The sequence below is a fragment of the Mustelus asterias genome, chromosome 5 (genome assembly GCF_964213995.1).
Source record: "Mustelus asterias chromosome 5, sMusAst1.hap1.1, whole genome shotgun sequence".
NCBI lineage: Eukaryota > Metazoa > Chordata > Chondrichthyes > Carcharhiniformes > Triakidae > Mustelus > Mustelus asterias.
Window position 1 is genome coordinate 51521012 of NC_135805.1, and position 13437 is coordinate 51534448.

Consider the following 13437-nt stretch of genomic DNA (forward strand, 5'->3'; position numbering starts at 1 on the left):
ACAATTTTGTCTTTTAAAAAGCATTTAGATAGTTACATGGGTAAGGTGGGTATAGAGGGATATGGGCCAAATGCGAGCAATTGGGACTAGCTTAGTGGTAAAAACTGGGCGGTTTGGACAAAGGTCCTGTTTCCATGCTGGAAACCTCTATGACAAGCTCCTGTTCTTCTTTGAAATAATGCCACAGGATTGTTCAAGTCCACCTGAGAGGACAAGCATGAACTTAGTTTAATGCCTTATCCAGAAATTAGCACCTTCACACAGTGCTGCATTCCCACAGTATGGTGATAAATTGTTAAGCGGGAAGCTATGGTCAAGTCTTTGGATTGTGGTTTGAACACACAACCTGCTGATTCAGAGAGGAAGAGGACTACCATAACCATAGCTGACACATTCAAAAGAAAAGTCACGCCATAAATAAAAACACAAGATGATTAAATGAAGTTGAGCTGTTCAGGTTTCACTGAATAAATTAATTCAGACTTCACAAACTTCACAATTGTAGCCCATATTCAGTATTAATATTAAATCATTTTAAATTTGATTTAATTTGTTCGCAACCATGCCTTTGCAGTTATCACGTTTCAGCATTAGCTGTAGGACAGGTTTGATCGACCAGCATGTCTCTTTCTGATACTCAATTTCATACATTTGTAGTATCGCCACAACTTCTATCAAAATAGTAATCACAGAACTGTACATGTTGCAACATGTTACACCCTTCCACACAGATCATAGATAGTTAATGAACAGAAGGACATTTAAAACAAAAATTATGTTTTCAAAGCATCTTGAACTAACAGATCTCTTGCAGTGCTGCCACAAATCAGCAGGTATGCTGTCTTATGAGCTACATGAAGTGCTCATTGTAAACCAACAATCCAGTTTAAAGTGCTAGGCTGAAGGAGAGACATTTCCAGCTAATTACTCCAAAAGCTGTTTGTAGTATTTGCCCTGCTGAAAGAATTTAATTCAAATCTCTCGTTCAATAAATTTTTCTCTCATGTCCAACTGTGTTCCTGTTACACATCTTCCCTTCTCTGTAAGTATGAAATTATTTCTCCAATCTTACAACCCAATTTTCTTATTGAATATATCTCAAAAAAGGTCACAATGCCAAAGATTGTGCTACACCTAGTTTTGAAGTTTTAAGAAGCTTTTTTCCCCCAGAGATATTATTACAGTCTGGTTTACCTGCAGATGATCAAACATTGAATCAAGTCCAGTCTGCTGAGAAATATTGGCATCTGTACTTTCTGCAGGTTGTAAATTTTGTCTCTTCCAGTGCCAAGACCAAGAACTGTAGACTTCTCAAAGTCACAATCCTCAATGGAAAACATGTATTCCTCCATCCTTCCCATCCAAATATGTCTACAATGTGCAGCAGCATTACAACAGAACACTAGGAAAGCATGGATTTGCCAAAGTTAGGGACACACTTCATGAAGTCAATATGTATGTGAATTAACAGAGTACAAAAAGAAGTTTAGAACCATAGAAAAGCTACAGCACAGAAGGAGGCTATTCATCCCATCTTGTCCTTGCCAACCCGGGTGCCCTTTCCAATCATACATCCTGCAACCCATAGCCCTATAGCTTACAGCACTTAAGGAGCAGATCCAGGTACTTTTCAAAAAAGAGTTTAGGGTCTCTGCCTCCACCATCAACTCGGGCAGCGAATTCCAAACATCCACCACCCTTGGCGTAAAGATGTTCTTCCTCATGTCCCAGAAGATTGGTGAGATTTGGCAACTTTATTGGTATATCAAGTATTGGTTTGCTAATATTTTAATAGTTATCTCCTAGTTAATACCTAACTATTTAACTTGGCAGGCAACGTCATGTGAGCAGGCTAGATGTTAATTGGCAGCAGTTTCATAAACAACTTTTTTTTATTCATTTAATGGGTCATGGGTGTCACTGGCTAGGCTGGCATTTATTACACGTCCCTAACTGCCTTCCATTTCAGAATATACTTGAGAGTCAACTCAGCAGTGCATTCAAGCTTTTTTTAATGCAGGATATTCTCAAAGTATTTATTTGAGTCGAGATCGAGATATTCCCAAAACATAAAATAGGAATTCAGATTTGAGACGCTGCTCATGTGCTTAATTTTAAAAAAATCTCAACGGCATAATAAACAGTATTGTTTGAAACTGCATGTTCCTTGAGGTATTGCTTAAAAAGGCAATGCTATGCACTGTTTTCAGATTTGTTCTGAAAACAGAGATTCGGTCAGACTCTATATGGAATATGGTGCTTAGTTTTGGGCATTGAACCTCAGCAAAGATATTAGACTTAGAAGAGAGCGCAGATGCGCCAATATTAATGAACAAGGACTGGCCATATAATTGCCGAAAAGATTAGCAATCTGAAAGCTTAACTCTTTCGCTCCTCACAGATGCTGTCAGACCTACTGAGTATTTCCAGCACTTTATATATGTTTAATTGGCTCAGAGATAAATCTTAGTCAGGAAAACTTTCCTGTTCTTCTTAGAATAATGCCAGGGGATCTTTTATGTCCTCCCGATGAGACAAAAGGGGCCTAGGTTAAGGAGGCATAAAGTTGTCTTGGGAAGCAATGCACAATGAGCCATGGCATTTTGAACTCTACCAAATTGTACTTTCTAACTTTTTTTAAACTGACCTAAACTGGTTTCTGATTCTGTGCTATTATCCAAGATTAATTTACATCCCAACATCTCAACTCTACCTTCAATCTGCCAATGAAGTGTCAGTTTAGGTTATGTGCTCAAATCCCTGGAGTAGGAATTGTGTCCAACACTTTCTGTCTCAGAGTTGAGAACGTGGTCATTGTGCCAAGTCCAGCACGGTGTTAGCTGGAATACGTTCCCCCAACTCCCGGAACAGTAAAACAGAACAGAGCTTTCAATTACACTGAACTCTTTGTGAATGTTCAGCCACAACTGCCAGGCTAGTGTTTCTGTCATTTCTTTCTTGAGTGGCTGACACAACTGACAGCCACTCAAGAACTGGCAAGCTTTAAAATGTTCATCGCAGATACTTTGGAACAGTTATGTTGGAACCTCTGACGGGCAATCACCACACTGGTCTGGTTACAAAAGAGCTTTCCAACGAGTTCAGCAAGGATAATGCTTAGTACTAAGTAGCAAGATGCCAGATTCCATCACAGGAGGAGTTTTAAAATGTATTTGTTCTTGGAATGTGGGCTTCGCTGGCTAGGCCAGCATTTACTGTCTACTCCCAATTGCCCTCAAGAAGGTGGTAGTAAGACACCTTCTTGAACTACTGCACTCCCCCCAAGGTGTAGGTACCCCCCCCCCCCCCCACCCCGCCCTCCCCCACACAGTGCTGTTAGGGAGGATTTGCGGGATTTTGATCCAATGGCAGTGAAGCACAGCGATATATTTCCAAGTCTAGACTATGTGGGGCTTGGAGGGGATCCAGAAAGAGAGCATATATTAGTTCTCTAGAACTGTTCAATTATTTAAAATTAGTAGAACTTGCGGTTTGTCATAACCCCAGTTATTAGCACAGATTTGTTTCTCAAAGTCAGAGTTAGTCTTGCACAAATCGTCAGTTTTCTCCAGATCACTGTTGCCTTCTTCAAAATTGTCCTCACTAATGCTCTTCTGGTCTGTGCCACTGACATCAATCTTAGCCGCATATGGGTCCTTCAAGTCAGAATTTACTGGTTCACTGTCATCTACATCAACAGTAACTGGGTCAGCATCAACGAGGTCTGAAGAATCTTTGATCATTTTCACTTGTGTCTCATCCTTCTGGTCAACTTCACAAACATTAGGCACTGTCTCCAATGTTGTCAGTACACTTAGGTTGCTTTCCTCGGGTTTCATGGAGTTTATATTGCTATATCGTTTTCTGCCCACAATGTGATGAGCCTAGAAATTCAATCACAACATTAAATTTAAATGAGTTGGGTAACAAGTGTCAGATTCATCTTCTCCATTTAAAGTACATTGTACTTATGAAATAAAATGCTTATACATTAAAAAACCTTTTTTGCAAAGGTATACAAGTTACAACACAAATTGGCCATTCACCTACTGTAATTTACCAAACTATGTATTTTAGTACACGCATTAACTTTCTCTGTGGCATTTTTAACGAAGTAAACAGTATTTTTTGTTAAGTTTCCCCTACCTTTACTTCATTCTTTCCCCATGTGCAAACTATCTTGTTTGATTTTACTACTCTATTCATAATGCTCTTGTTTTCCCACACAATTTTCTTCATTTATTTTTCTGATCTCCATTAACTTAGCCTCACATTTTTAGTCTTCCTCCAAACACTCCATCCTAGTTTAAACAGAAACAGGGAAAATTCACAGCAGGGGAGATCATTTCACCCCATTGTGTGTGCGCCCAACTGAAAGAGTTCGCCGGCTTAATTCTACTTTCTAGCTCTCAGCTGGGTCACCTTGTAGGATGCTGCATTTCAAATGCACATCCAATCACTTTTTAAATATGATGAGAGTTCCTGTCGCCATCATCCTTTTCAGGGATCACGCACACGCTGGAACCATTTCTCAACTTCTTTCTAATCCTTCTGCCAATTACTTTAATTCTAAACTCGGTTATAGGTCCTTCTCATCCACTCCCAGTCTATCTAGGCCTCTCTTTAACTTTTACGCAACAAAATCCAAACAGCAGCCCCCCACCGCCGCAACCAGCTCTCTGTTCCAAAGAAAACAATCCCAGTCTATCCAATCTTTCCTCATAGTTAAAAGTTCTCCATTCCTAGCAACACTCCCAGAAATCTGAAACAAAGTGGAAATAATCAACAAATATTATAGCATCTATAGGAAGAGAAAGAGAATGACTGTTTCAGGCTGATGATCTTTCATTACATCTTCCACTACTGCTGAATATTCCCAACATTTATATTTCAGATTGATGGCAAACCGGAGTATTTTTTTATTCATTCATGGGACATGGGCATCGCTGGCTGGCAAGCATTTATTGCCCATCCCTAGTTGCCCTTGGGAAGGCAGTTGAGAGTCAACCACATTGCTGTGGATCTGGAGTCACATGTAGGCCAGACCAGGTAAGGACGACATATTTCCTTTCCTGTAGGAGATTAGTGAACTCAGTGGGTTTTCCGACAATTGACAATGGTTTAATGGTCATCAGTAGATTCTTAATTCCAGATATCTTTTATTGAATTCAAGTTCTGCCATCTGCCGGGATGGGATTCGAACCCAGGTCCCCAGAATATTAGCTGAGTTTAGCCTTCGCCCTTCTATGTAAAATTTGTTCATTAATTCCAGCATTTTAAATGAGTTGCTTCTGTATTGCTTTCTTACAAATCTCCTTTGTACCCTCTCTAGTGTTATCACATTCTTACTGTAATGTGGTGACTAGAACTGCAAGCAGTACTCCAGCTGTGACTGAACTAGTCTTTTATACAATTCTAGCATAACCTTCCTGCTGTTATAGGATAGATGACTCAGCTAAAAAAGGAAAGCATGTCTTGTTAACTACTCGATCTGCCTGTCCTTTTAAACTTCAAGGATTTGTAGACATGCACATTACGATCCCTCCATTTTGGCACACCTCACGGTAGCCTACCATTTATTGTGTGTTCCCTTGCCTTGTTTGTTCGCCACAAATGCATCACTTCACACTTTGCTGGATTGATTTAAATTTTGCCACTTTTCTGCCCACTTAACTAGTCCATTGATATCTTCCCGAATCCTGCAGCTTTCTTTCTCACCTCGACAATCACAACCAATTTTAAAAATTGTTTACAATCTTCTTAACCTTGCTGTCTATATATAAACTAAAATTACTGTTCTGTCATCAGCAATCTTCCTGCTCTGAGATAGCCTGTCCTAGAATACGGATACGGTACTAATAATATCTGAACATTTAAAGGCATGTACAATGACACTGTACAATAGTCAATAAAATCTGAATTGGCAAATTCACAGTGTATGATATTCTGTTCCTGTTAGTTTGGCTTTACTCATGTTTAAAGGTAATCAAGTTGGTTCTCGCCCCAGCATAAAATATTGTGAACTCACCAAAACCTTGGGTAAGGCTCGCTTCTTCTTCACAAAATAACAGATTAATACTGTTGCAAGCAGCCCCACGAAAAGGACAGCCAAAATTCCTCCCGATATTGTTAATGCAAGGACTAACAAGCAAAGAATGATTACATGTTAATCAATATCATAACCAATGTGTCACAAACAATTTTACAAAGTGCACAATGTAACAAAATAAAATGAAATATTCACATCCAACACTCAACTGCCATCTTCTATAATCCAAACTACATTTAATTATTGGCTTCCAATGGGAAAACATTCCCTTGGAGGCATCAGATGCCAATTTCATCAAACAGAAGATGGAGTTTCCAGTGTCATACGATCATGAAATGTTTGCAAAACGTTTCTAATATGAACCAACCGAAAACAAATGAGGAAAATTTTCAGTATTATAGAAATTATAGCAGCCATTCAGCCCCTTGCCCCTGTTCAATTTACAATCTTGAGGGAGACATTTACTTTGAAAAATAGATTTTAACTCCCAGTTATTAACTGAAATAATTATGCAGCAAGATTTCATGTTTCAAAAAAAGTGTTCTTGCTAATCTCCCAGATATGAGATTTCTTGGGGTACTTCCATTGATATCTGGCTATGTGACCCTCCAATTCTCCTTGAGCACCTTGTGATTGTGAGCACCCCAGATCAAGCAAGGGGCCTCACTGCTTTCTTACTCGGTGACTCCAAAATCAGAAAACACCTTTGGTCTCAGCTTCTACACAGTATCAACGATTGGCAGCTTTCTCTCTCTGTCTATTTCCAAGCTGTTCCAGCTCCAGACAGAAAACTGCCAGTACCCTGTGAGAAAACCTACAGTTAAAAAAAGAGTATCTCCTTGCAATCTGCCCCCCTTAGGATGTCCCGGGTAGAGATTCCAACTAATTAACTTCAATTCCCAAAGCTGATATTTGATCTGAAAAGTATATGGATACAGGGGACACTTTGAGGCTATCCCTTGTTTACTGGCTTCACAACTTTACTTTAGCCTTGGAAATTATATATAATGATTTAAAACCCTCATATAGAGAACTGCAGACATTTCATCTACACCCATTGTTCAGTGCTTTCTTATTTCCAACAGTGACTTTACTAAATAAACACAGGCCACCCTTTGAAAGGTAATTACTTCAGGTTTTGTTTACCAGCTTCTCACCATGGGTTTCCATTCATCTTACTTTTAACAGTTCAATCTCCTAACTAAAAGTTATACTCTGAAAACATATGAATCATGAAGTGAGCCATTTTTGGAACAAATTCGATCATGGCCATTCTTACTCTTAACTCCATTTTTCACCTTTGTTCCATATCTCAATAACTTTGATAAAATATTCTATTCACCTCACCTCATCTCAGCCTTAAAAAAAATTGAAATGAACTTGCATTCAGTCAGTTTAGGAACCGAGTTTCAGCTTTCAACAATTTAAAGAACAAAGAAAATTACAGCACAGGAACAGGCCCTTCGGCCCTCCAAGCCTGCACAGACAATTGCTCATGTGAAAAACAGCTTCCTGACTTAACTGTTAAATGACCTAGGATTCTCTCCACCAGCACAAATAGTTACTTGCTATCTCCTAATAAACTAAATCCCTTAATCATTTAAGTGGGACGGCACAGTGGTTAGCACTGTTGCCTCACAGTGCCAGGGACTCGGGTTCGTTTCCCAGCTTGGGTGACTGTCTGTGCGGAGTCTGAACGTTCTCCCTGTGTCTGCGTGGGTTTCGTCCGGGTGCTCAGGTTTCCTCCCACGTCTAAAGAAGATGTGCTGGTTAGGTGCATTGACCCGAACAGGTGCCGGAGTGTGGCGACTAGGGGAATTTCACAGTAACTTCATTGCAGTGCTAATGTAAGCCTTACTTGTGACTAATAAATAAAACTTTAACTTTACCTCAATTCAAATACTCTATCTTCCAAATTGCAAGGAAATCAATTTAAGTTGATACAAAGTCCTTGTAATGTCACGCTTTAAGCCCAGCATAATTCTGACGAATCTGGACAATATATCTTTCAAGTCTTTAAGTTTATTTATTAGTGCCACAAGTAGGCTTACATTAACACTGCAATGAAGTTACTGTGAAAATCCCCAAGTCACACTCCAGCCCTGTTTGGGTACATCAAGGAAGAACTTAGCATGGCCAATGCACCCAACCAACAATCTTTCTGATTGTGGGAGAAAGCCAGAGCACCCGGAGGAAACCCACGCAGACACGGGGAAAATGTATAAGCTCTGCTCTGAAGCCGGGAATCGAACCTGGGTCCCAAGCACTGAGGCAGCAGTGCTAACCACTGTGCACTGTGCTGCCCATATTTAATATATCTTGAGGTTCCATGGTCAGAACTGAAGGTCAGCCTTTAGATGGGATCACGCCGAAACTGTGTACAGCCAAATCATTATGCTTTTGCATTCCAAACATCTTGGGATATAAAGACTATAGTGATACCTCTCTTGTCTGTTTTCAAATGCGCACTGACCTTTAGTGGTATGTTCATGGACACCAAAATTAGTTAGTTCCTCCTCACTATGAGGAAATGTTTCTCCTTTGTCTTTTTTTAGATCCAACATGGATGACCTCACACCATTGACTATAGTTTTGTACAATCACAATCGTTGCCCCCTAGAACATGACTTTCTGTGCCTCCTAACTCAGTGTCATCTGCAAACTTGGATAAACAACTCTTTATTCCTTCATCTAAGTCACTAATATATATGATGAAAAGCTAAATGTCCCACTAGAGATCTTTGAGAATCATAGGGTCCCTACAGTGCAGGAGGCCGCCATTTGGCCCATCGAGTCAGCACTGACCACAATCCCACCCAGGCCCTATTCCCGTTACCCCACATATTTACCCTGCTAATCCCCTGACACTAGGGTAAATTTAGCATGGCGAAATCAAGCTAGCCCGCATATCTTTGGACTGTGGGAGGAAACCAGAGCACCCGGAGGAAACCCACGCAGACATCGGGAGAATGTGCAAACTCCACACAGACAGTGACCCGGGGCCGGAATTGAACCCAGGTCCCTGGTGCTGTGAGGCAGCAGTGCTAACCACTGTGCCGCCCCAACCACTGATTGCATAATTTCAGAGAGCAAATCATTTTCACTCTGTCTCTTGCAAACATGCGTGACAAAGTTACTCCCAATTACATTCTTTTTGCCATGAATCTGTTGTGTGGAAAAACGGTCAAAAATCCATATACCTTAGACAGTTCCCTATCTACTAAAAATATAACATAAGTCAGATGATCTATGCTTGACAAATCCATACTTACTCTGATCAATTGAGACCTACTTAATTACTCATTATATATTGTTCCATTCTAGTCACAACAGTTCTGTAATGAGTTATAAAATGGAATTTGTTTCTCTTAGTTTAGACAACCTTATCCAAAAATCACCAACAACTTGCATTTATACAGTATTTTTAATGAATAAAACAGTTAAAGTGCTTCACAGGAGTGCAGCAAGACAAAAATTGGCAGTGAGCCAAGGAAGGAGATACCATGTTAGGAGAGGTGACTAAAATCTTCATCAAAGGAGACAAAAATGGAAAACTTTAGGGAGGGAATTACAGAGATGACGACTGGATGGCTGAAAGCATTACCACGGAGAAACACAAAGTGGAAGATTCACAAGAGGCTAGAATTGGATGAACACATTGTTCTTGGATGCTTGTATGGCTGGAGGGGGTTAGAGAAATAATGAAGAGAGGTGATCATGAAGGACTTTGAAAACAAATTTGAGTGTTTTAGTAGCGAAGCATTGCCAGGCTGCGGACCAGTGGAGATCAGCAAACATAAAAATAGGTGAGCAGTGCTGGGTGAGGTTTAGATCATGAGTAGCAGAGTTTCCGATGAGCTCAAGTTTCGCGGGGGTAGAAAATGGAAAGCTGGCCAGATATGTATTGGAATAATCAAGTCTGGAGGTAGCAAAGGCATGGATGAGGGTTTCAGCAGGAGGGGGGTTGGGGCAGGGGCATAGACAGGTAATGTGATACAAGTGGAAGCAGACAGTGCTTATGCTGATAAGGATGTGGGATTAGCATCACAGCTCAGGATCATTGGTTTTGTTGACCGTTACTTGGCATGAATTATGCACGATGAATGCTCAGTCTATGAGTACTCCTAGGTATTTTTCAACTTCATCATTAGCTATTTTAGTACCACTTACAGAATATACACTACTCAAATCTTCTTGCATAAAATATTTTAAACTTCATCTGTCATTTTTCTACCTTATTGTATATTTAGTGAAATTCTCTGTAGTTTTTGTGCTGTCTACACTGATCCCATTGCCTCTGCTACTCCTTCAAATGTTATCAATTTGCACGGAGTATTTACTCTTTGCTTAGAATTATTTTTAGCGCCTGATAGATGACTCAGTTGCAAGCAAAAGGTGTGAGAAAGTTATTTAAAGATCCCCCCCCACCCCCCCGAAAAGAGACGTTACTTCTCAGGCTTACAAGCAACTCATGCTGAAGTCAGCATAAACAATGCAAACACAAAAGCAGCAGGAGAACTGGAGGACTGCTCTAAAGGTTTTCAAGTACAGCAGCTGAGATTGAGCACTGGAAGAGATGTAACCTGTGCAGCATTTGACCACAGTGGAGCTCAGATGGTTAACAGGGCGTTGGGAGTGTCTTAGTTCTTCTGCTCATCTCAAAGGGGAGGAAGGATGAGAGGTATCTTCTGCGGTGGGGGTGGATGAAGCAAACTCTCAGAAAGAGGGTCCATTCTGTTAAGGGTTTCTATAACCGCTGGGGAACATTGAACAATCTTTAAAAAGCAAGTGGCTCAGAGTGGATGGCACAGAGGGAGGGGAATGAAGGTGCAGCGCAACCAAGAACGATGTTATCTCAAAGTTTAGAGGATGCTTTCCCTCCCGGCAAGAAACCAGCTCGCCATATATCACAGTTACATATGTAGAGGCAAGGCAGGCTTTTTATTGTCTTCCAAACCCTTATCGAGAATGTAAGTTTGGCTGCCCTCATATAAGATGGGCAGAATCGGCAGTCTTTTTTAAAAAATGGACTGGACCTGCATCAGATGGAACATTTGAGAGAAAGGAAGAATTAAAAAACTGCCACGGATGGGAATTAGTACAACATAAACGTACACTAACTGGTTGTACTGAACTTGGTATTTTGATCCTTTACACAATTTAATTTGTTCGCTATTTGTAACAAAATCATAAGCTTAAGTGAAGCATGATTCAGAATTTCATTAAACAATGAAGAAAGGAAAACCTCCTCTCATACAGTTACTTCAGCAGCTACAGTTTAGCTGCGAGGCATCAAGACTAGAGCTATCTGTGCAAGAAACAAAATACAAGCTTTGATCAGGCAACATAGAACACAAGAACTAGAAGCAGGAGTCGGCTATCTGGCCCCTCGAGCCTGCTCCGCCATTCAATAAGATCATGGCTGATCTTTTTGTGGTTTCAGCTCCACTTACCCGCCCACTCACCATAACCCTTAATTCCTTTACTGTTCAAAAATTTATCTATGCCTTGCCTTAAAAACATTCAATGAGGTAGCTTCAACTGCTTCACTGGGCAGGGAATTCCACAGATTCACAACCCTTTGTGTGAAGAAGTTCCTCCTCAACTCAGTCCTAAATCTGCTTCCCCTTATTTTGAGGCCATGCCCCCTAGTTCTAGTTTCACCTGCCAGTGGAAACAACTTCCCTGTTTCTACCTTATCTATTCCCTTCATAATCTAATGTGTTTCTATAAGATCTCCCCTCATTCTTCTGAATTCCAATGAGCATAGCCCCAGTCTACTCAGTCTCTCCTCATAAGTCAACCCTCTCAACTCTGGAATCAACCTAGTGAATCTCCTCTGCACCCCCTCCAGTGCCAGCATATCCTTTCCCAAGTAAGGAGACCAAAACTGTACACAGTACTCCAGGTATGGTCTCACCAGCACCTTATACAGCTACAACATAACCTCGCTGTTTTTAAACTCCATCCCTCTAGCAATGAAGGACAAAATTCCATTTGCCTTCTTAATTACCTGCTGCACCTGCAAACCAACTCCCCGAGATTCTTGCACAAGGACACCCAGGTGTCTCTGCACAGCAGCATGCTGCAATTTTTTACCATTTAAATAATAGTCCATTTTGCTGTTATTCCTCCCAAAATGGATGACCTCACATTTACCAACATTGTACTCCATCTGCCAGACCCTCGCCCACTTAAGACTATCTATATCCCTTTGCAGACTTTCAGCATCCTCTGCACACTTTGCTCTGCCACTCATCTTTGTGTCATCTGCAAATTTTGACACACTACACTTGGTCCCCAACTCCAAATCATCTATGTAAATCGTAAACAATTGCGGTCCCAACACTGATCCCTGAGGCACACCACTAGTCACTGATTGCCAACCAGAAAAACACCCATTTACCCCCACTCTTTGCTTTGTATTAGTTAATATACTAATATACTAAGCACATAGCCCAATAGGGTATACATACCTTTGGAGGGATCAGTGTTACCTTGTTGTAATTTGGTAACAGCTTCAGATTCCAACTCATCCATGATATTCTCCGAATTCACTGGATGCTGTCCATCCTCCAGGTAATCATCCTCCGAGTAATCAAGCTCTGGGTACCCATCCTCCGGGTACCCATCCTCCGGGTACCCATCCTCCGGGTACCCATCAAATTCTGTGTCTTCTTCTTTAAAAGGGCAATTCAGCTTTTCATTCAGGGGAATAATATGGTCCTCTCTCCTTGGGGTTGGTGACCAAGGCAACCTCCTTGAATCTGTCAAAATATTGCATGGCATTCATGAATGATGCTTGCCTTCACATGGTTAGTCAAGTATTGGCCACGTGAAATTCATTCTTTGCCAGCATGATACTTTCTTTGTTATTGCTCACTGAGGTTGACTCGTATCTTCCTTCTCAACTTCCAAAAGGACACCCAGCTCAGCAGGAGCAGAAAAAGAGAACTTCTAGAATACTGCAGGATGTAATTTAATGGCCTAACACGGTCAGGAAAGGTCAAGGCATAATGGCACATTCAACTACATTCTACTCTCATGCACTACATCAATCCCCTCATCCTGCTTTATCCCGCCTCCTCTATGATGGCATAGCTCTCATTCATGTACTTTGACTCATCCTTCTCTTTCTTTGCATTTCTTCACATCCCATCGGGGAATTAAAGCAAATGTACGAGGGAGTCTGGGCAAGTGGGCTGGGTGTATGCAACAGGGTTCGAATCGAGTAATGCCACTAGCAAGCTATGACCTTCAGCATTTAAAAGTAAAGTTTTAAAAAATGTATTTATTAGTCACAAGTAGACTTACACTGCAATGAAGTTACTGTGAAAATCCCCTAGTCGCCACACTCCGGCGCCTGTTCGGGTACACTGAGGGAGAAT

General features: G+C 40.9%; 1 protein-coding gene across 2 annotated transcripts in view; it reads right to left on the reverse strand.

Moving 5' to 3' along the window:
• Positions 1–439: 439 nt before the first annotated feature.
• The window catches only part of LOC144493529 (interferon gamma receptor 1-like), a 51992-nt gene continuing 38994 nt past the window's right edge, over positions 440–13437 (reverse strand). Inside the window, exons 6-8 of one of the 2 annotated variants that reach the window (XM_078212581.1) lie at positions 12526–12816; positions 6029–6141; positions 440–3884 (exon numbers count right to left, since the gene is read on the reverse strand). In XM_078212581.1, coding sequence (XP_078068707.1) covers positions 3462–3884; positions 6029–6141; positions 12526–12816 — 827 coding nt within the window. In that variant the 3' untranslated portion in view covers positions 440–3461. The remainder of the gene's footprint in view (positions 3885–6028; positions 6142–12525; positions 12817–13437) is intronic. The other variant, XM_078212582.1, reaches the window with a different exon arrangement.